The sequence below is a fragment of the Fulmarus glacialis genome, unplaced genomic scaffold, assembly GCF_000690835.1.
Source record: "Fulmarus glacialis isolate BGI_N327 unplaced genomic scaffold, ASM69083v1 scaffold43519, whole genome shotgun sequence".
NCBI lineage: Eukaryota > Metazoa > Chordata > Aves > Procellariiformes > Procellariidae > Fulmarus > Fulmarus glacialis.
In genome coordinates, this window is record NW_009233408.1 from 16,718 (window position 1) to 37,830 (window position 21,113).

General features: G+C 37.7%; 1 protein-coding gene across 1 annotated transcript in view; it reads right to left on the minus strand.

Moving 5' to 3' along the window:
* TRPM1 (transient receptor potential cation channel, subfamily M, member 1) overlaps nt 1-20,973 on the minus strand; it is a gene marked incomplete at both ends in the record, with an annotated part of 35,897 nt that extends 14,924 nt beyond the window's left edge. Inside the window, 11 exons of the mRNA XM_009585310.1 lie at nt 426-599; nt 2,791-2,891; nt 3,746-3,818; nt 8,323-8,446; nt 10,625-10,799; nt 13,292-13,463; nt 14,165-14,289; nt 16,071-16,284; nt 17,505-17,700; nt 18,598-18,677; nt 20,934-20,973. Of these exons, the coding sequence (XP_009583605.1) occupies nt 426-599; nt 2,791-2,891; nt 3,746-3,818; nt 8,323-8,446; nt 10,625-10,799; nt 13,292-13,463; nt 14,165-14,289; nt 16,071-16,284; nt 17,505-17,700; nt 18,598-18,677; nt 20,934-20,973 (1,474 nt within the window). The remainder of the gene's footprint in view (nt 1-425; nt 600-2,790; nt 2,892-3,745; nt 3,819-8,322; nt 8,447-10,624; nt 10,800-13,291; nt 13,464-14,164; nt 14,290-16,070; nt 16,285-17,504; nt 17,701-18,597; nt 18,678-20,933) is intronic.
* Nucleotides 20,974-21,113: the final 140 nt, after the last annotated feature.

The window sequence follows — 21,113 nt, forward strand, 5'->3', positions numbered from 1 at the left end:
CCTTGACACATGAACTTTAATCCACACAACAGAACCATCTAACCTACTGCACCTGGAAAAAGAAGCACTTAGAAATGGAGATGTTTAACCTGCCTTCACTGGATAAATAACATGTACAAGGAAGGATGATGATGTTCACTGGTGTTCCTACTTCCTTCTGACAAGTGCAGGGAAGAAGATGCAGTAGATAAGCACTGACTTATACTGTTGTATTATGGCTGCATGTGGTGCACGTGGGATGAGAGAGGGATTTCTGGCTCAAAGACTGAACAGCATACCTGGAGAATCTACTGCTGATCTTATGAGAATGTGCAAATGAGCATTCTATAGAATGAAAATGTGTGTTTTCCTTCTCTCTTTGTCCCCCAGGATGAAAAAAAAGAAAGAATTCTTCAACAGTTTTAATACAAATACTTTCATCTCACCCAGTTCAAGAGTTCAAGCTTTCTTGGGTCTGTTTCTTCTTCTGGCTCTTCTTTTCCTTTTCCTCCCTTTTTCTTCCCTTTTCCTTTCCCCCTGGCTGCTTTAGTCTGAGCTGCTGGAGATTTCTTTTCCTTCTCAGGAGCTGTACCATCAGGGGCTGTAAGGCTCCCTAAAGGCTGTATTTAATAATGCATCAGAAGTATTAGAAATCTAATTGATCGTACAGTGACTACTTCATCAAATACACTCCTATTGAACTCACTCCCCAGTCACCACTTCTCACATGCAGACAACTAAAAACGGCAATTTCCTTAAGTATAAGGACCTTTTTGCACAGCCACAGCTTTATACTTTTTTTAAAGCTGTTAGGTATAATGTAGTCAATAACACTGAAAGTCAAAGTAGTGAAATAGGTAGACTGTGGAGGATTTCTCTCGCAAAATAAAATCAGTGCGAGAGGACTCGGAAGAAACACTACTCAATTTTGTGACACTTAAGTTTCTTTGCTCTCAGTGAAAGCAATAGTTGTCAGAATAAATAGCAACAAGCAGGATAAGGAGTTGGACAGAAAGAACTTAACAAGAATGTTGCATGATGCCAAATAGAATCCATACTGTGGAAGCAGAAAAGAGAGGAAAGAGAGCCACTAACTGGTTCAGTTTACATTCTGCAGACAATATTTCTGTTTATACGTCTTCAGACACATTTACTCTTTGCAACGTCCTTCCCCTTTCCAACCTATCTACCCAAGACAGGCAGGCACCGATGCAAATAACTTGACACTACTTGTCTGTGATTTGGAGGCTTAACTTGCTCCAGCTAATGCTTAGGTTATATAACCTCCACGAACATGTAAACTGGATTACAACTATCTGTGCTCTGCACGGAGAACTATAGAACCAACCCTTCAACAAGGCTTGTTTTCTGTCGTTTTGTTCATCTTGAAATCTTCTCTGCCTAGCTACCGGGAATCCATTCGTAAGCCGGGACGAAACTGCAGCTGCCAACTTGCAGCACAGGCTAGTCTGAAAACAATCTTTATGAATTTGAAATGACAGTGAATCACAGTTGGCTGATACTGTTTCCGCAAATTGTTGCAGAGTATGAGTACGAAATAGGCAAAAGCAATAACTGGCTTCAGCTGCTAGGTGGTACCTCTGAATCTAACCACAATAATATGGAGATTGGAACATTCCGTCCAAGCAAATGTTTTATAATAATAGTACTTCGTCATCTTTAGGATGATTAGATCCTCTCTGTATAAGCATTTTAATGAACCTTCAAAATTGGAAACATCACATTACTATAAGTGAAGGAATAAAACAGCATATGCAGCCACATTTGTTTAAATGTAATTATACAGGCTTCCAAATGAAATAAATCTCACCATTATGTATAGCGTGCACACAAATAGTATTCCTTTGAGTGTCATTTTATTGCACAGTTTCAGGAAAGACAACTAATTAAAAAAAAAAAAATTCTTCCACTTCATTCTTACTGCCTCTTTTAGGCTGGTCTTCTCATGACACCTTATAGTAATTCAACGCCAGATGGTTCACACAGTAAAGCAAAAAGCATCAATACAGTGAGACATGAAAGTGGCTTAAATAGAGGATTTCAGTTACACAGATGAACAAAGGCACTGCAGTGTTTCGCCACTGACTTCAACTAGTGCAGCACCAAACTCCAATAATTTGAGAAAGAAAATCCAATTTCAGGACCTAAAGCTTTACTGAAGATCTGCTTCTTAGTTCATTTGGCACAGCTCTGCCTGCCAGAGGCCTGTTTTCTGCAATGGTTTCTTCTGGTCATCAGGATTTTGCTCCATTAATCCAAATAGAGATTTTCACAGCTGTTAATGAAGTGAGCAAACAATTCCTTCTAAGCAGCTCCATGAATTTCCTTGCTACATACTTTAATAGGTAGCTGGAGACCTTGGCAACTGCTAGCACATGTCAATGACACAGAAAGTCAGAAGTCTAGGCAACGCTAGTGCATCACACAACTTCACTGGGGGTGACCAGGACTGCTATTGTCCAGCTGTATGTAAGGCCACAGATTGTTTCCAGTAAGTGCCTTTTTTTTTTTTTTTTTGCTTTCAAATCCCACAAGGAATCTTAAATAAGGTTATTTTTCTGCTTTTCTTTCTTTCACAGAGTTTAAATTATTGCTAAATATTTGCAAATGGCAGTATAAAGAAATTTCAAAACAAAGAGGTCATTCTTAATTAATGAGATATCCTACATCAGTTCGGCATAAGACAGAATTTAATACTGTTTCTCCTGCCAACAAAATTCAAGGTGTGAATATTCCATCACTTATTTCAAATTGTTAACAAACAATATGACTAGGAAAACTTAGTCTTACTGGCCAGTGGTGTCCAAAGACAAAGATTTGGCTGCGTGCAATGTCTACACGATTCCAGGCCAAAGCCAAGCTGAGCTGGTCTGGAGCAGATGCATTGGTACCTAAAGAGAAACACACAGATGTTTAGTATTTCATGCATGATGAAACAAGATTGGACAACCTTCTATAATTCACTTCTCCAAGAACTAGAGAACAGCACACCTGACTTCATATCATACTACCATTAGAATAATTCTACCACAAAGTAGTGGATTCATCAAATCAATTTATAGCATCTTCCATTTAACCCCATAATCCTAATTTCAAAAGGATTAACCAGATTCTCTCCCTTTTTTCTTTAAAGTGCCCACATTGACTTTATATTCTGATGCTAAAGATAGACATTTAACTGTTCTAAAAGACCCCTCCTCTCAGCTCCTCTGGCTGATGCTGTAGATGTGAGTTTACTAATTCCTCTCTTTATTTCTTAGCTTTGGGGGCTCCAGTGATCCCTTATTGAGCCCATACAACTGCTATATACCTGCAGACAGAAAACAATTGTTTCAGCAAACATAACAAACTCCAAATAGATATGGAACTGATCCTAAATTTTGTCCTAAGGCTTAAAGAGCACAATCTGAGATCTGGAAAAATCCAGATAGTCTTTTAATCTTCCCACCTTTTTTTCTAGCTTTAACATTAATAAATGCCAGAACTGCAATAAAATGTGTTGAAATATCAGTATTATAGTTGTTGCGGCATTCCCAGGCTTTCAGGTGAGGAAAGCCACACAAAACTTTCAATCTAGATTTTATGCTTCAAGCTAATCTGAACCTTAAGCCAAACATGTTCGGGTTACTTGTTAGAATCCAAGCGAATAAATCAAAAACTTAACATCAAGAGTGAACCTCAGACAGTGTATAGGACTGTCTCTTCTTGGGATTGTGCATCCTTCCTACTTGCTTGCAAAACCCACCTTTGAGGAGAGCAGTTAAGATAGACATCTCAATGTCCTGTTGCCCTTCAGAACCCATGCGGAACACAGTAATCTAAAGGATAGCATAAAACCAAACACAAAATTACAACACATGAAAGAGAGAGACTAAACATGTAGATAGAAAAAAGAGTAGAACGCTGAAGATTTGTTATTTTCTAAGACTTGAGATTTTTCAAAAAGTACAGTTCCACTAAATTTGTCTTTGAAATTTAATTTTCACAAAATTTAATTGCATTTTTTCAATAAAGTTATCCTAAAATATCCCTTCATTGGTAAACGTGACAAACTTGATGAAATTCTTCACCACACCCATGAATTTTGGAAAGTGGTAACAAAACTGCCATGCCAAACTGATTGTTTTCTGACAGTTCTATCACTTTCCAGTAGTAATGGGAATGGAAAAGCTAGTTACCCGACATAACTATCACAGCATTAATTATATTGACGATAACACTCAAATATTTTTTAGTTGCAGGATATGCTACATATTGACAACCAAAAAAGCAGAATCAACTAATAAAGAAAAGCAATTATTTCTAGTCACATTTGCTTAGTTGAGTCCATTACAATTTACTGATTTTAAAAATAGTAATTCGTATAAAGCTTAGACATAACTACATATTAAAAGATTAATAATTCAGAAGCAGAATAACCTAATATTCTATGTTAATTAAGTTAATACTAAATGCAGACAAAAAATAACAAATTCTTCATTTTCGCAAAGCAATTCTTCACAGCAGATGCTAGCATTAAATACTGGGAATAGCAATTTTCTCAACAGTTAGAACAGATTTTGCATGAACGCAAAGATACATGACATTAGAAGAGAGAAGAACTAAAGGAAAAAAATTTATTAATTAACAAGAAAGCAGACAAAATTATCAACAAATGCAAACCATAAGCCTGCTTAGGCTGCACAGTCAGTGTCTGAGTTTTGCTGAGTAAATCCGGCCTGCTCTGATGCGCATTTTAAATTCGAAGCGGTTCGACTAAGGCAGCTATGGGCTCTCTTTTCTCAATCAATTCTTCTAGGAAGGCTGACTCTCTCACAGTCAGCTTATCATAGTCATGCTTATTACCAACTTGACTTAGGATGAAGGTGTATGTGTGGAACTAATCTTGGCACCACACAAATGTAAAAATATCTCAAGAGTACCTTTACATTACCCAGACAATCTAAAGACTTCACATTTGGAGCCCTTAAGTAAGATTTTATATAATCAACTGGGCATGCTAGTAATACTTCTGAATGTGTAAGAAAAAAGCATGGATGGGTGTCTATTTGATTGCAGTACAGAGCTGCATTATGAGAAAATACAGCATTTGTCATATTCTGTTCCAAGTGGCATTTGCAGCTGGATTAATCCTTAGAGAATTTAGTTCTGGCAAAGGTATTTAAATATATGTTGCTAAAAATCATTCAAAATTGCATAATCTGGCTTTTATGAACCCAAGAACTAAGTAGTATTAAAATCTGATCAAAAATCAAGGACCAGAGATAAAACTAAAACGGACCTTTTCTTCTTGCAGAAATCCCTCCCACACTAAAGGGAATTCAGCATCAAATGTAATGAACCTTGGAGAGAATGGAGGAAGAAGGGAAACACAATTACGAGAAGAGACTTCTATGATACTATATAGGAGGCGGGAAACTACTTGTTGGCATTTAAGTATTTAGTTGTTATCTTGAAATGTAGATATGTAAGCAAGCACTTCCTCGGCAGCTGAGATCAACGTTATAAAGAAAAGTCAGAGCATGAGCCAATGCCCAGCATAATCTCTGGAAGAAGGCCAGCTTTTTGAAGAGTGTGGAGAATATGAAACTGGTAGAAAGTCCGCAAACAACCTGGCGATTGCTTGACACAGATTCCCGGCCCAATCCTATGTCATTTCAATTGTCATAGGACACCTTCCTGAAAGGCATTGAGAATGGCTTTGTAGATTAATCCTGAGAGCCACCGATCATATTTTTTCATGTGTTCCTTGATTCAGCCAAAATCCCCTAACTTCACTGAATATTTTGTACGAGCTTTTACCTGTGAGACGCTAGGCTCCTATGGGCACATCTATGGCAGAGAATATACAATGGTACACTTGGCATCATACTTTAAGAAACAGTTTTACTTAACGTTTCAAAATTTCAAAACCAATTTTAGTGTCCATCTTTCCAAAGCAGGAGAAAGAAAAAATAGAAAAGCATGAGAAAGAAAAAATCATTCAACTTCTTCATAACGTAATCTTCCTTTATGTTCCAAATTCTTTGCTAGCCACCTTTCTACTGATGTGAGACTTAAAGTGTTGAAAAGTAGAACAGGACATCGGAGAGAATTGGAGATCATTCAGTGGATATGATGAACTGGATTTCTGGAGTTTTTTTGTGTTCCTCTTTTTTTCTTGACTGGAACATCAGGGATAATTGTAATCTGATAAAAGCGATCTCCTAATTTCAGGTGTTTACCTTAATTGCTCAAGACTAATGTAAAAATAATGTCTTGACTGGTACTTTGATCACTGGGAGCAGCTTGTATAAAAAGAGGACTAGCACAAAGCTTGATGTACAGATTTGAGGAAGTTTCTTTGCATTATGGTTAGTACCATTGTGCTGAGTTCAGTTCTGTTTCCTATTACTCCTATTCCTATTGGGGATCAAGTAGTATCTTTCTTGCGTTAGCCCTTCACTCACGAATAATATCAAGTCAATATGAAACCACACAACAGAAAAAGATGGAACCAGAAGCATGCCTGTGCATGGTAGTGACAGCTCTAGCAAAAAATGGTGGGATTGTTCATATTCTGTGATCTCTGTGTGTAAATCAGGTCAAATTTTAGACAATTTGATTCAGATCTTACTTGCACAAAAGGTATTACTTAAGAATCAATGGCACTTATGCAAGTAATATGTAGGGGCTGCTCCCCTTTTTCACAACAACGCACCTGACCTCATGCTCAAACTAAATCACTGCACCGATTCTGAAGTAAATACGTCAAGATTTAGGCTTAGATAACTAAAAATTACATTGTATTAATTTTCTTTGCTCCAAATCTGAGACTGGAAATGCAAACACTGGCAGCTACTACATGCAGTATTGCCATGGCAAGTAACAAGCAAATACTCCAGGGAAAAGACATTTTCCCCCCCTTCTGTCATTTATTATTTCTCATTGAACAACTAAACAGTTACTTCTAGAAATCAAAAGAACACTCCCTACCAAAAAGAGTAAGAACTGTAAGGAATGCTATATTCAGTTATTGTTTATTTAAATTTTTAAGAAAAAATTTCACATCATCTATTAGAGACAGCATTAAACTTGGTTAAGACCAGAGTTTAGAGTTTGCCTCCAAGCTGGCCAAAGACAGAAAGTGTGGGCTCTGTGGAACGAAAACACACTTAGTTTTAAGGGAGCATGAAACATCATTTTTCTAAGAACTTGGAAAAAAATTCCCTCTTTTCTCAGCCTTATGAGAGAAGTTTCATCTGTCATTCAAATAGTTTCTTTATAGCTGCTCCTATTATAGGTATCACTTCCTCAGTGATACAATTAGGCATCCTGAAGAATGAAACTGCCCCACGTTTCATGCTTAAATTCAATAGCAGTTTAGTTATCTGATTCCCTACGCACAGTCTGAGGAGAAGGCTGTGGTAGTTCTCTCTTGTTTGTACCTAACAGAAATATGCAACTTTAGCAAAAAAGATAAAAATACCAGCCATACCAGTTCCAGCTGTAATTAAAAAAAAAACTACAAAAAATCCATCAGACTGTTCATCTGCTATTAAAACAGCTGCTTAGGATTTGTATGAAAGAATGAAATGGAATTATACCAGGACTCAAGGGAGAGGTCATATTTACAAAAATCCACTAAGACAATTAGTCAAAGGAAAACCCATAAAGATTCATTTTGCCTGCAAAGGCACAGGTACAGTGAACACAATTTCAAGACAGTGTTCACAGACAACAGATGTGAATGTTAAAGAATTTCTTTTCCTGAGCACACTTTTCTCTGCAGCTGGGATATGGCAGTCAGGCAGGAACATAGAACAGGCTTGCAACGAGCCAGGATCAAGCAAGGCTGGGATCTTCAAGAACACTTAATGTTTCAATTTCTTTTGAAAGACCTGAATAGCCCATTTTACTGGAAGGAAAGGCTGTTAAAAAGGAACTATATCAGAAGACCAAAACTGTGCTGATGCATTCTGAATGCTTATTGCTCCTAGGAACTCTTTGTTCAATTATTTTTCTCTACTTTCTGCAGTTGCTCCTGGTTTTAGTGCATTTATCTCAGTATCTTAGTCTGCCTTGTGGAAGTCCGTGAAATAAGACTCCTATCAACTTACACAGGAGAAGAATCTGAAATTGGTTTTAGAGGCTTTCCAGAAGACAAAATCCCTTTCTTGGCCTACGCTTATGAATGAATGATTGTGTACATTTATGGAGCTATAGGAGGGAGCGGGGGGAAGGTTAAACTGTAACCCAACCCTGGGAGAATGGCACTTGAAAGTACTCTATAAAGTTTGGTCACAGAAATTATCTTTGTGAAGCTACTTTTAGGACACTTACAAGTTCTTTTTTTTTCATGCACTCCATAAGAATGATGAACAGCTGATGAGCTTGATTCTTGTTGTAGTTAAAGGTTTTCTGGATGGTAACTAGAAGCTGGTCCCTAAGGGATTCGCTTATTATCCTAAATGAAAAATGAGACATAAGAAGACATTGCCAGAATTAATATATATTCAGAAGGCCTGCTTTTTGAGAAACAATTTTTCATCCACCATTGCAATGACTTCATTTTGAAAATAAATGAAAACACACAGCATCTTCCCATTCAGTACAGGTAAGGAGTTCATGAAGAGTCAACAGTAATCAGGAAATTCATACCCAGACTGGTTCTTAAGCATCTCAGTACCTCAGCATTGATTTAAAAACTGGCAGAGAATTTGAACTATCCTTTCACCCTGGAATATAATGCAGGTAGCTCTTACTCCTGTTATATATTATAGATATACTTTTGTTAAGAAGTTCAATCTTCAGGATTTCAGCAGTATACCTTACAGGACTCCTACCTTTGCCTCCAGATGTTGCAAGGCCCTCTGCATATAGCTAAAAAACCAAAAATATTTCACACTACTGATACGTCACCTTGGTTATCTTGGTTATCCTTTTAGACAGAGGATTTAAATTGCTAGCATATCTGAAACCTCCTAATATCCAACTGAGAAACAAACAAACCAAAAGATGATTAAAGAAATTAGATTGAAAACATTCTAGAATGGTCAGAAATGTTTGATCTCTCAAAGCAATCTGAAACAGAGCCCTTCAATCTTCATCCATTTCCTAATAAAACACATGTATTTTCAGACAATAGCAAACATTACCAGCAGGCATTCAAAGCAGTGAGACAGCTGAGCTTGCGAAGTGCAGTAAAATTCAAAGTTCATTGTAAGAAAATGATTCTTTCAGACAGCAGAGCTGACAAAAAATTCTCATTACAGACCTGCCTTACCAAATGAACACATTTATCTCATCATTGTTATTGGAGAGGAAAATTGGACACTGCATCTAGGAGAGAAAGTCATGCAGTGAGCAGATCTTAGACAGACTGATCCTGATAAGCTCTTTCAATTACCTATGAGCTGATAGGAAGGATGAATGAGAAATGGAAAAAAAAAAAGCAGCAAAGTTTGATCTAAGCTAAGGAGGCTTGGTCGACGGAAAGGAAAAGAAAGTTGCTGAATCATAAATACTGTTGGTTGGATTAAATATGTACTATGTGTAAACATAAAACAAATCCAGCATCAGAGCTGCTCTCCCAATTCAGCAAATAACATCTGCACTGCTTGACAATACTAGTTGTCTGCTTAATATTTAATCCAAGCTAAGCTCCAACTTCAGTCAAGGAAATAGGCTATTTCTTCAGTGCAAGACAGGTGTGCCATACTCTAATCAAGACAATATACTAGGTTTTTGCCTGAAGCTGGCTACTAAACATAAAATCCTGATATTAACAATGACAATGGGGAATGTATGTATGAAACTTGACTGGGAGAAGCAATATTTTAAATTAAAAATGCAATACTCTGCTTCTGCTTGGGAGTATTTGTCAGGACAGATCATCTACTCTGCAGAGCAGATGAGCTTTACGCTGCTAGTATAGGCTTTGTATCTTTTTTAAACTAACCATACTTTCTATCAACCAAAGGAGCAGACAACCAACCATAAAAATAACAGCTTCCAGAAAACTTTGGATTATGAGTGACTTTTACAGATTCATTTGGGCAATGGACAGGAGGGCTGTGGAGCAGAATGCTCCAAACAACTTCCTCCACTCTGTTCATGACATCAGGCAGCACTTCCCTGAAGAACCATCATAGATGCGAAAAATAGCAAGAGAATAGAAGGAAGCCCAACATTTTTTCAGCTGGTCTGGCACTCTTGGAGAATGAAGCTCATTCATACAACACGCTAGAATCAGGCAGTACAAATTTTGCAAATACATGCACTAATTAACCTAAGCCCTGGCCTGAGAAAAAGAGTAGTTCTTGGGAACCACTTGTTCCGTGCTTCTAACACACCCAACCCAGCACCAACTATAGTGCAACAAACTTTGATGGAGCTTGTATAACAGCACTGAGAGCAAGCTTATTTCAATGAACCTTCCAAATGGTAACAATTTCTACTCATTAACGCCAGGGCTAAGATCAAACAGGCAACAAAAGTTGATGGACAGCAGAATGCCTCTGTTAGTAGCATTTTGTCCCTGAGGTGGTTTTTTTTGAAACTTTAATGAAAGCAAGGCATATTGTACTCCCTACATTGTCCTGCCAAGCAAGACACAGCTTTGGTGAAGATCTCAAAATCTTACCCTCCTTCTTCTGAATACTTGTGTGCAAATGACAGAATATCTGATGCTCGTCCGCTACCATCACATATCACAACAGGGAGAGGGGGTTCTTCTCGTAGACACTCTAAGACAATGGAGATGACATTGGGACCCCCTTCCACTATGAGCCCAACTACAGGAACACCCTGTCCCAGCCCTGCAAAAAACAGAAGAACAGAAACAAAAAAAGAAGTGTCATTGAAACTTAGTTTAAGGGGTTAAGATATTATGAGTAGATGTGATTTCTGTTTTACAGCATCGCTTCAAACCAGAGCAGTTAGGAAAAATGATGGCAATTTCATGGCCAACACCAGGAAAAATGTCCATATGCCATTTCATAGCCCCAAAAGGAAAAGAGTAAGATGTTTCTCTGCCCTTGCTTTTGCATCAGCTCCATACTGATAATTTATTCACTCAGTGTTGGTGAACTGTTGGTAATCTCTTTTGACAGGCACCATGTACAGATAAAACAGCTAATATGATTCTCCTATTACTTCATTAGCTTCACCGTTACTTGGATGGCTCCGAGCTACTGTGTCTTTAATGCTTTAACTCTTCATTGGTTACCTACAGGAAGTCTTCAGTAAGGTGACATATACCTATGCTTTCTCCTAAGATAAAAAATATTAAATCAGTGTCTTTATCATGAGGCTGAAATGGCTGGCCGATGGAAGAGACGACAGCTGAGCATCCCTTTGCTGTCCCTGCCTCACTGTGATCTCCAGGCATAGGATGACAAAGGGAAGCCCACAGGTCACATGGTCTCAGTAGCCTTGGTCACAAGATACTTGGGGAAATGAAGGACAAAACATTACCTGAAGGCTGACTAATCCCACTATTATAAGCATTTGAATTCAGTTCTTAATCTGCAAAATGACCAGCACTTTATAAAGAAGATGCACTTTATTGTACGGCTGAGAACGTGTGAAAGAGCTCGTATTTTCAACCTTCATTCCCCTCTGAAGAACAGGAACACCATGCACAATAACAGCAGAAGCTTCCTGACATCCTCCTGTCATATTTACCCCAGCTCTGATAAGGAGTCACATGGGCCGGCCTGTGTGTCCATGAAATCCTTAGTGATTCCTGATGAGATTTCCAGAAGAGATGCCTGTGCTTGAAGTGATTAAAAAGAAACAAAACGACTCCCTGTATGTTGTTACTAGCAGGTGTACTGGAGCCCTTCACAGAACTCTTCATTCCTATGTCTATTCGCAACTTTGCCCTTCTCATGACAAAAAACACCAAACACTACTTAAATCAGAACCAATATCCCCAGCCCCAGTGGTATTAAAAGAAATGATACAGAACATCTTGCCTCTGAGCCCTGACTTCCTTATCTTCCAAGCCAGTGCTCCCTTTTACAATGTTACAACTCCCCAGAACTTCTGCAGAAGACAAAGATGAAAAAAGCATAGCTAATGTTAGCTATTTCTACTGTCTGTGGCCAACAGTGCATGACACTGTCTCCACACTCAATGGCAAGGGGCATTATTTTGGTGAGTTCAGTTTCTTAAGCTTACCATAGGCAAAAAGCAGTACTTAAAGACTTTCCAGAATGTTTAGATATCTTGTGGCTGACCTCTAACTGTGCCTTTTGGCTCTGCCTGGCACTCTACTTCATTTTTCTGCTCTACCCATAAAAGCAGATTCTAGCTTAATCCCTTTTGGAAACCTTTGTAGAGTTCAATGCAATTGTAATCCTGAATGTTTGGTTTTTTTTTATTTATATGGGCCTATACAGGTTACAACAGCATCTGTAAGAAGTCAGAAAGGCAACCGGTAGAACTGATGTCTAATCTCCAGTAGCACTTAATTGAAGTGTGGATTCAAAGACTATTAACTTTTTTTGGACCATTTTTAATTAGGTTGTTGTTGTGGGGTTTTTTTTAAAGTTGGAAAACCACAGTTACTAAAATTTTTTATTTATTTAATCTTTAAAAAAACCATTTTTTTCTACAAAAATGTTAATGATAAAATGTCTTTTAAAAGAATTTTTTTCTAAGCAATGACAAAAAGAATTCTAGAAAGTTGTTTTAGAGAGCCTGTAAGAACTGGCAGAAATTTTAAAACTGCACAAAACTCTAAATATGAAAGCACTGATGTGAAATTATCTTGATAATGGCTTCATTAAAAATCAAAATCCCACCTGAGTTTATCTGGAAGATCAAAGAATTTTGAGTGTGATATTTCAAATGAAACAAATTAATATAAAAGAGAAAATAAAATGTTAGTATGAACATCTGGAATCAGAAACCATTGAGCTGCATAGGATTCCTGTAAACAGGAACTGTACAAAATCACCCCATTCTGATGCTTATGAATCCTAGCTAGAAGTGCACAAATTCTTTACATTTCCCTTTCCTTAAATTCTTACTCATTTGAAGCTTCTCCTTGCTATTATTTGTCAACTTTTCTTCCTCCCTTTATGCAATTCTTACTCTTCTGGGTTCTCCATGCTGTTAGAAGTGGCCTCTTTCACTGCTTATCAGACAGCATATGTTCTAGTTTAGTCACACAGTCCTGATCAAATTCCTGCTAGAAAGAGCTGGAAGAAGCATTTAATTTCAATACCTTGAAATATTTCAAGCCCTTCTTCCCTCCCTTCCTTTAAGATGTTATGTTTACAGTTTGCCCCACTGTACTTACGTGTGTTAATTTTCTGGAGGGAAATGTGTTTTTCCAACTGACGTCGTAACTTTACTTCAGCTCCATATTTACCTAGCGTACCATTGTCTGCCAGAATGAAGTGGGTATGGGAACTGTTGAGCACAGAGAGCTTACTTAGAGGGTTTGACATTGTTTGGTAAACCCGTGTTACCTGTGTGTAAAAAGAATAGATGCACCTAGATTAGAACTAAGAACTAAATGTGAAAATCCCCCACGCCGCCTAATAGAAGCACATGCCTTATGAGGGAACAAATCAACGAGACCTTTGTAACGAAAAATAGAGGGGAATTAGAAATAGAGCTTGCTTTTACATTCAAGACTTGAACTCTTCACAGCAGTGTTTTCTTTGGAGGATGACAGTCACATCTGTGCACTCTCCTGCATGTTCCCTTAAGCTCATTAATGTACTCTCCTTGATCACACACTGCGTTACATAATCCTCTCACTGCATTAGAAAATACATTCTCATTTGGAGTTCCTAGTAATTAATATGCCACTGCAGAGTATCCACCTACAATAAATGCCAGTCTTGTATACATAAAGGCCCTTATATGATTTATAGAAGTCTCAGCATGCCATGCAGAAGTTAGGACCTAAAACTCCGTCACCACAGAGAGGTCTCTACTATTGAAAGCAATGGAAACCTCACTAGCTCCATATTTACTTTGAGGTCATATATGACAACCTGACAAATATATTTAAACAACAGCTTTTCTTCAAGAAATTGTTCAATTTCAGCTCTTAGGCATGCTTTAGAAACAGTGAAAATATTAAAACTCCAAAAAGATGAACAATGTATTTTGTTACACAGCTGACATTGCTAATTACACAGGAGTTTCCTTAAAGACTTACATCTTTTCCTATCAGATCTTCCTTGTTTTCTACAATGCCCCACGGTGCAATTCCTATGGCACATATTCGTCCTCTGGATTTGGAAGAATGATCTTTCAAGGCATCTCCCACATGACGAATGACACCTATAGGTACAATTCATTTAATTCATTCTTGGCACTTTTGAGAGATCACTAAACAACAGAATTTTCTTCTTGCCTCTCATGCAGCTACCTGCCTTTCTGGATTGCTTTCACTACTAAACTGGTATCTCTACTTCATAATAGAACATGCAGTGCAGACAAACCCATGCTTTTATTTTTTAATATTTGCATGTAAATCCTATTGCCTTTTCACATCCTTGTTCTGAATTCAACGAACTCTTTGAAAGACTTACCCAGTTACTTAACTTGCCACAGCGTAATCTGTACCATTGTCTGGAATTATATTGTTCATTGTACTCAATGCTAAACACATATGGAATGCTATCACTGGGGTCTGAGCAAGCAAAAAACCCCAACTCATAGTTATCTAAGAAATATTTTTTCACTTAAAAATTATTCTGCATAGCAAACATAATCTTCCCCTAAAGACATTAGACCTTTGTTGTAAAATGAAAGTCAAAGGAATTCATTCTTATGTTACATAGTTTTCTGAGAAATAACTTGACATAAAGATTTATTTCAGCTAAATAAAGATACTGCTATAGAAATATAACAAAAGTTTGCATCTGATTGTTTTTTGAAGATCACTCAGAATTGATATTAACATAAATGAAACTAATTAGAAACCAACTGGTCTCAAAATGTAACAATATATAGGAATCATCAAAACAGCTATTTTTCAACATGTCTTTCAAATTTTGGACATCATATCAGACACCGTTTTTTGACAGAATCCAGGAACAGTGCCAAAAACCTCCTAGTGGAGTTACGTGGAGTTGCTGTACAACTAGTGTTTTAGATATGGTCAAAAAGGAAACACAGAAACATAAAACTCTTTCAGGTGGCCAGAAGACCGGAGGAAAATGCAAACAGGAGATTGCAATGTCTTCAAGTAGAGACATTTGCAACTGACTTCAGGTTTGTGTTTCAAGATTGCTAATTTACAGTCATTCATTTAAGAACAAATACCTTGTATAATTACAAGACAGAACGTGTGGCATGCATGGTGGTCGGTGATCCCATAAAGACAGTGACTCAGGGACATGGCATTTAAGGTGGATTATCAATTGATCACTAACTCTCAGAGAGATCACACAGCCTAAAGGCTAACTCAGTCCTTGGCTGCATGAACAGGAAAGTGTCAAACGGAAGCAGAAAGACGGTTTTACGTCAGGGATTAAAAGCTTCGTCAAGCACTGTCTCAAAAATTGCAGCGCCCAAAATTCAAGAAGGCTGTTAAAAAAACAGCAAGAGTTCAAAGCAGCGGTGTGATAATGACCGAAGGACTGGAAAACATGCTTAGTGTGAGCGTTTTATGAAACTCAGCCTCTGCAGTTTGATAAAAGTGCTGTGTATGAAAACATGCTCAGGAAATATACTTGTAGTAACAGAAAGATCTTTGTACAAAAAAACAGTAAGAAGCTAAAGCTAGGCAAATTTGGAGTAGGAGATTTCTTAACTACAAGGATAACCAACTACTGAAAAAAATGTATGATGACTAGTGGTTGATTCCTTGCTACTGAAACCAAGGATGACAATTTTTTTTCAGGGGAAACACCGAGTAATGCAAATCGATACTGACCCAGGAAAATCTTATGGCCTGGGCTGGGTAGGAGATTAACGCAAATGATTACAATGCTTTTTTTTTGGTCTAGTAGCTAATGACTCATTCATGTAGACTTAAATCTTCTGCCTGTGGGAAAGATTAGTGAATGAACATCACTGAATTCTTAAGTAAACTAAAAGTGCTGGTAATTGCTTACCTGTACTAACACCTCCAGTGAAAATCCAAGCTCCTGTGGTCATGGCAGCCTTTATCAGACCTTTTCCAAATACTTGCTTTAATTTAGGTTGCATTTCAAAGTTCTGGAGACCTCCATGGACAGAGATTAAGAGCTTGGGCAGTTCCAGTTGCCAGTCTTTCACCATGAGATGCAGCAGAGAATCTGGTTTAGTATCATATGACACACGGATATACTGCAAAGAGCAATGTTTAGTATTATCACTCCATCTGCTCTGTGAATTGTCTATCGACTGAACAAAGAATGGTTATATTAAGCCTTCCATCTTGAAGAAAGAGTTTTACAATTTTTAAGCAACACATTATTAAATTTCTCTGCTGCTTATGATTAGAAAAAACAGGTTGGAACCCTTCACTTCTCTGTTGAGAATTTACCATTCACTTAATGAATTTTAAAAGCACCACTTTCCTCTCTTCACTGCAAAACTGACTGCAATCAAGTGATCCTAAGCTCTTATTACAAATCTGCATTGTTGGAAGCCACCTATTTAAAATGACTGAAAGGTGTTTTGTATTGTTCCTAAAACCTCTGGTTTGACTGCCAAAGAGAAGCAACGACCTTCATAGGAAATAGGAGGCTTATGTTACATTTTATCCCATTCACTGTTAACATATATATTTCTGCCTCTGAAGGAATGATTTGCATTCTTCTCAGTTTAGTTCCACCATTGTGATTTCTTTTCAAACTACCACTCTATCAAAGAAATCTATGAAATAAACTCATGTTTATTTCTGCTTTAAAAACAAACAAACCACCACTAACAAAAACCACCAATCTCTCCCATACATTTTGGACAAGTTTGTGCAGTGTGGTTGTCTCGAGTGGCAGTCTCAGCAGAGAGATACGAAAGCAAAGGGGCAAAGAAACAAATCTAGGTTTGGATTTGTTCAGAAGAGAGGCAAAACAGAAAGAGATTTTTTTCAGAGGCTTGACTTGCTGTTACTTCTAGTGCTAAGAAAACTCAACAGTCCATTTTCCAGCTCCGTCAGGCCTCTGTCTTTCAGGAAGGCAAGATTAATTTCTATTTTTGTTAGACTTCAAATCTTAGGAAAAAATCTGTATCCATGCTGGGTTATTTGGCCCAGAAATCTAATACAAACAGATGGAACCTTGGGCATTAATACATGCATCTGCCTCCTTAGCTGATAGTTACTGACAGTAACTTCAATGAAACTGTTTCATCAAGACATTATAAGGTGCTTCCTAAGCAGATATTATTTTTCTCTTGCCTTTTCTCTCTCTTTCTCTTTTTGAGTGTCTTGTCCACACCTTTCTGAGACAGCAGAGACTCCCTTTGATTTCAATGGATTATGCACTGAGTGAGCTGGAATCCTGACACATATCTATTAAGCTAACATACCAGATGAATACCTTAGAGTAGCCTATGTTCCTTACCATGGCCTTATTTGAATGTCCTCCTCCCTGGAATTCAAGGTTTCCGTAGGCATCAGTTGGGTATGCTTGGGTGTGTTTACTGACAGACCATTTCTCTGGCTGAGCTTCCACTTGCTTTGTTTCTTCTCCATTTTTATTAGCTGTTATACTTGGAGGAGGTGGAATATGTTGGTTAATGAGCTGGCCACAGCAGCACCTGTAAGTTAAAATTTGAAGTGACTTTGATTACAGTATCTTCAATATTGGATAGTGATTTTAAAAAAAAGAAAAAAAGAATAAATCAGAAATTAGATTTTCAGCTGACCATGCCTTGCTCTACATGAATCATAGAAACACCTCTTCTAGGTCATATCTGTTGTATTTGCATACACGCATATGCCAGAATTACCAGCCCACAGGTGTTTCTTAACAAGCAAAGATAAAAAATTTCACTTCACTTCTGTTATACACTGGAAAGCTGTTCTAGGCTAAAGGACAGGGAAGGAGGAAGAATGCAAAACAGGAGCAGTGACCATCTGTTTCTTACTCAGAGGTGACAACTAGCATGTGACATAAACTGTTATGTTATCCAAACAAGCTGGACCACAATTTAGCTAGCTCATGCAGTAGCAGTAATCTTAATATTTGTTCTAAGAATTCCAGTCCCCCTGTATAGTATTGTTATTGGTAGTGTGTGGTGGTGCATTCCCCCGCCCTGCTTCTCCTGGGCTGCTTGTTGATCTGGGCCGCTTGTTGATCTGAGAAATTCCTGTGCCATACCAACTGTGAAGAATGGTACCACTTGCTTCACAGTGCACATTATTGCACCCTTGCTTTCAGAATTCAGTATGAATTTATGCTCTGGTTTGCAAAGCTCGGAACTAACAACTTGCTGCCCCTCCTGCTTCTCAGCCTTATCATCTTTGTATGACATGTCCGATGGCTCTGTACGAAATCGAGTGCAAACACGTCTTGCACTTTTGTTCCCCTGTCATCTCCCTTTAAGGGCAGTGAGTAATCGGGGTCTCAGTTTCACATGTCTAAATCCAAATCAAGTCCAGTTTCTTCAGTATTAACCTTTTCTGTTGGCCAAAACAAAAATTTCAAATGTTACCTGCTAATGTCTTTGTTGTTGGCAATTACATAGATGCACTCTCTTTTCGAAAAGGTCTTTTCTATCCAAGCCTTTTGACCCTTAAAAGGGAGAAAAAATAAGAAAAAATGTACTGAAATATTTCTGTATAGCAGATATAGTAACATTTGCCTTCTATTTTCTGCTACTGTTTTTAAAAACAAGCACTGAATTCATTAAATCACTTTTAAACACCAGATACATCTACTCATGAAGCAAGCAGGTGATGTGAATTTTCCATGATTTGGATAAAATTCAAACCTTGAACGTGTGTAAAAACCTTTATGCGCAAAGATGCTGGATTTGAAGCTACAATGTTTATCTGAAGGTCTAGCAAAAATGCAGCTGCTTCTTCCCACTTTAGTAAACAGTAAATGGACTCAAAGTAGTACACAAAAACAGCATAAATTGTGACATAAATAGATTAGTAGTATTTACTCCAAATAATACTTCAGTATTGTTCTTTGTATGTAGAAATTGCTTCCCAAAAACTTTCCTTGCTTGATTAACAATCTTCTCAAAATCATTTTTTTCCTGTTGTAAATCAAGTTCCAGCCATTCCTAAGGCATCTTACTCTTAATGAGACATGTCTCAGGAGGAGGCATTCCTTAAATTGAAAGAACATTTGACAGGAAAAGTACAAACTCTTCAGGCATGGTGTATCTGTGAAACAGGAAGAGGAAAACAACCTTAAAGGCAAAATAAAATTGCGTTGGCCAATTATACTGTGTTTTCAAACCAGAAATTAGACCAAGCTTACAGCCATTTTAGAAACAACGATGTGTAGGCAAGCTAGAAGAAAATCATAGATTTGCAGTTAGAAAGCCTGTTGCAGAAGCATAGTCCAGTTGAGTCTGGAAACACTGAAGGGAGTGAGTTCAGAAATAGCTGCAGGCAAGAGTTTCCCATAGCTTCTTACTTGCAGACCCCAGGCCTTCTCTGTCCCTGCAACCATCAACAAGGCAAAGTATCATCATGATTGCAATAATAAACCAACATTTAGTGGCGAATTTTTAAAAGTGAACTCAAAAGCAGCCTTTTAAATTTAAAGGAATGAAAAATGTTAAAAAACACTCACGATTCAATGACACCAATAATTTTGCCTTGCTGATGAAACCTGCTTCTTCTGAGTTTGAATTAGGGAACTGTGTCTTAATTAATTTTTCAAGTAGCAAGCAAATGTTGTACGTTTTGCTTTGATTTCCTCTGTGGAAGTGAAATGAAATTTTTGCAGAGACAAAAGCTAAAAATGACATGAGAACTTTCAGAGTGCCTTCCACAAAAAAAATGGGCCTTTCGTAGAGAAAAAACTAAAAACCTTCCTGATTTCCTGACTTAAGAAAGTCAACTGCAGATTTCTGTCGGATGAATGCTCTGTCAGCCTGTCTGGTAATAGCTTCGAGGCTGGACTAGGCCCCTAAGTGCTGCACAGTCTACAGGATGATGAATAGAGCGTGAGGTAGTTCATCTTTTTTTCTTGTGTGAGGCAAGAGCTGTCTCTGAAGTTCCTCTGTTTGTTGACTTGTTAGTTCCTGTCTGGCTTCTTCATTTCCTCCGTAATGAAATAATAGGAAGCTACTTGAAGTTCCTTCATTGCAAATAATTGCAAATAAGTTGCAAACCCAAACTTCTACTTCATGAAAAAGCTATCCATAATCTGTCCAGGTACGTAAATGTTTGCCTCTTTCAGGTGCCTCTGAGCCAGAATGCCTCGACGGTCAGTAGTCTGGGAGATCCTGCTCCCTACTCTAATATACTTACTGATTTACCAAGGCAGAAGAACCACCTCATTTCATTTTAAAAGGAGTTGTTTGGGAGCTCATACCACCACAGAGCAAGGAAGGGTTGAGAACTCATTAGAAAAAACTTCATGTAGCTTACAATGTTACTTGCTTCCTGAATGACAAGGCATATATTTCAGGCACTTAGCATAAAGAGCTTGATTACGTAGGAAATTTTCAAGGAAGAGGGTATTAAATTTAATATCTAAAGCCCGTGTGACTTGGTTAGCTTTCCTGTCTTGACTCCAATACATTCCTTCTTCAAATGAACTTAAAAAGCCTTTGTTCCCAAAAATCTTTAAAAGGTTCTTCTCATATGCTTTCTGGCAAGGCTTTTATAAGATGACAAGTTTTAGCAATAGTATTATTAGAAATAGAGCTTAGTTTTAGAAATAGATCATAGTTTTATAGCATCAGAGTCTAGTTATTGAGGTGCAGTTCTAGAAAAGTGCAGAAGAAAACACTGAAGACAGGGACATCCATGAGGTTCTGTGGTATGCGGAGGTGGGTGGTTACATCAAACAAATGCTGTTTACCTGTTCAGAGCCAGATTTTGCTATTTCACAGGTATTCAGGCTGTTCAAAATATTCAGAGAACCAAAAATAGTCCAATTTGATTGGAATTACACTAGTTTTTCAAAATTAATCCAAAACCAGTGTCCAAATTCACTGCTGTTTTACAACTATGTCCAATGTTGTTACTTGTGCTTATACAC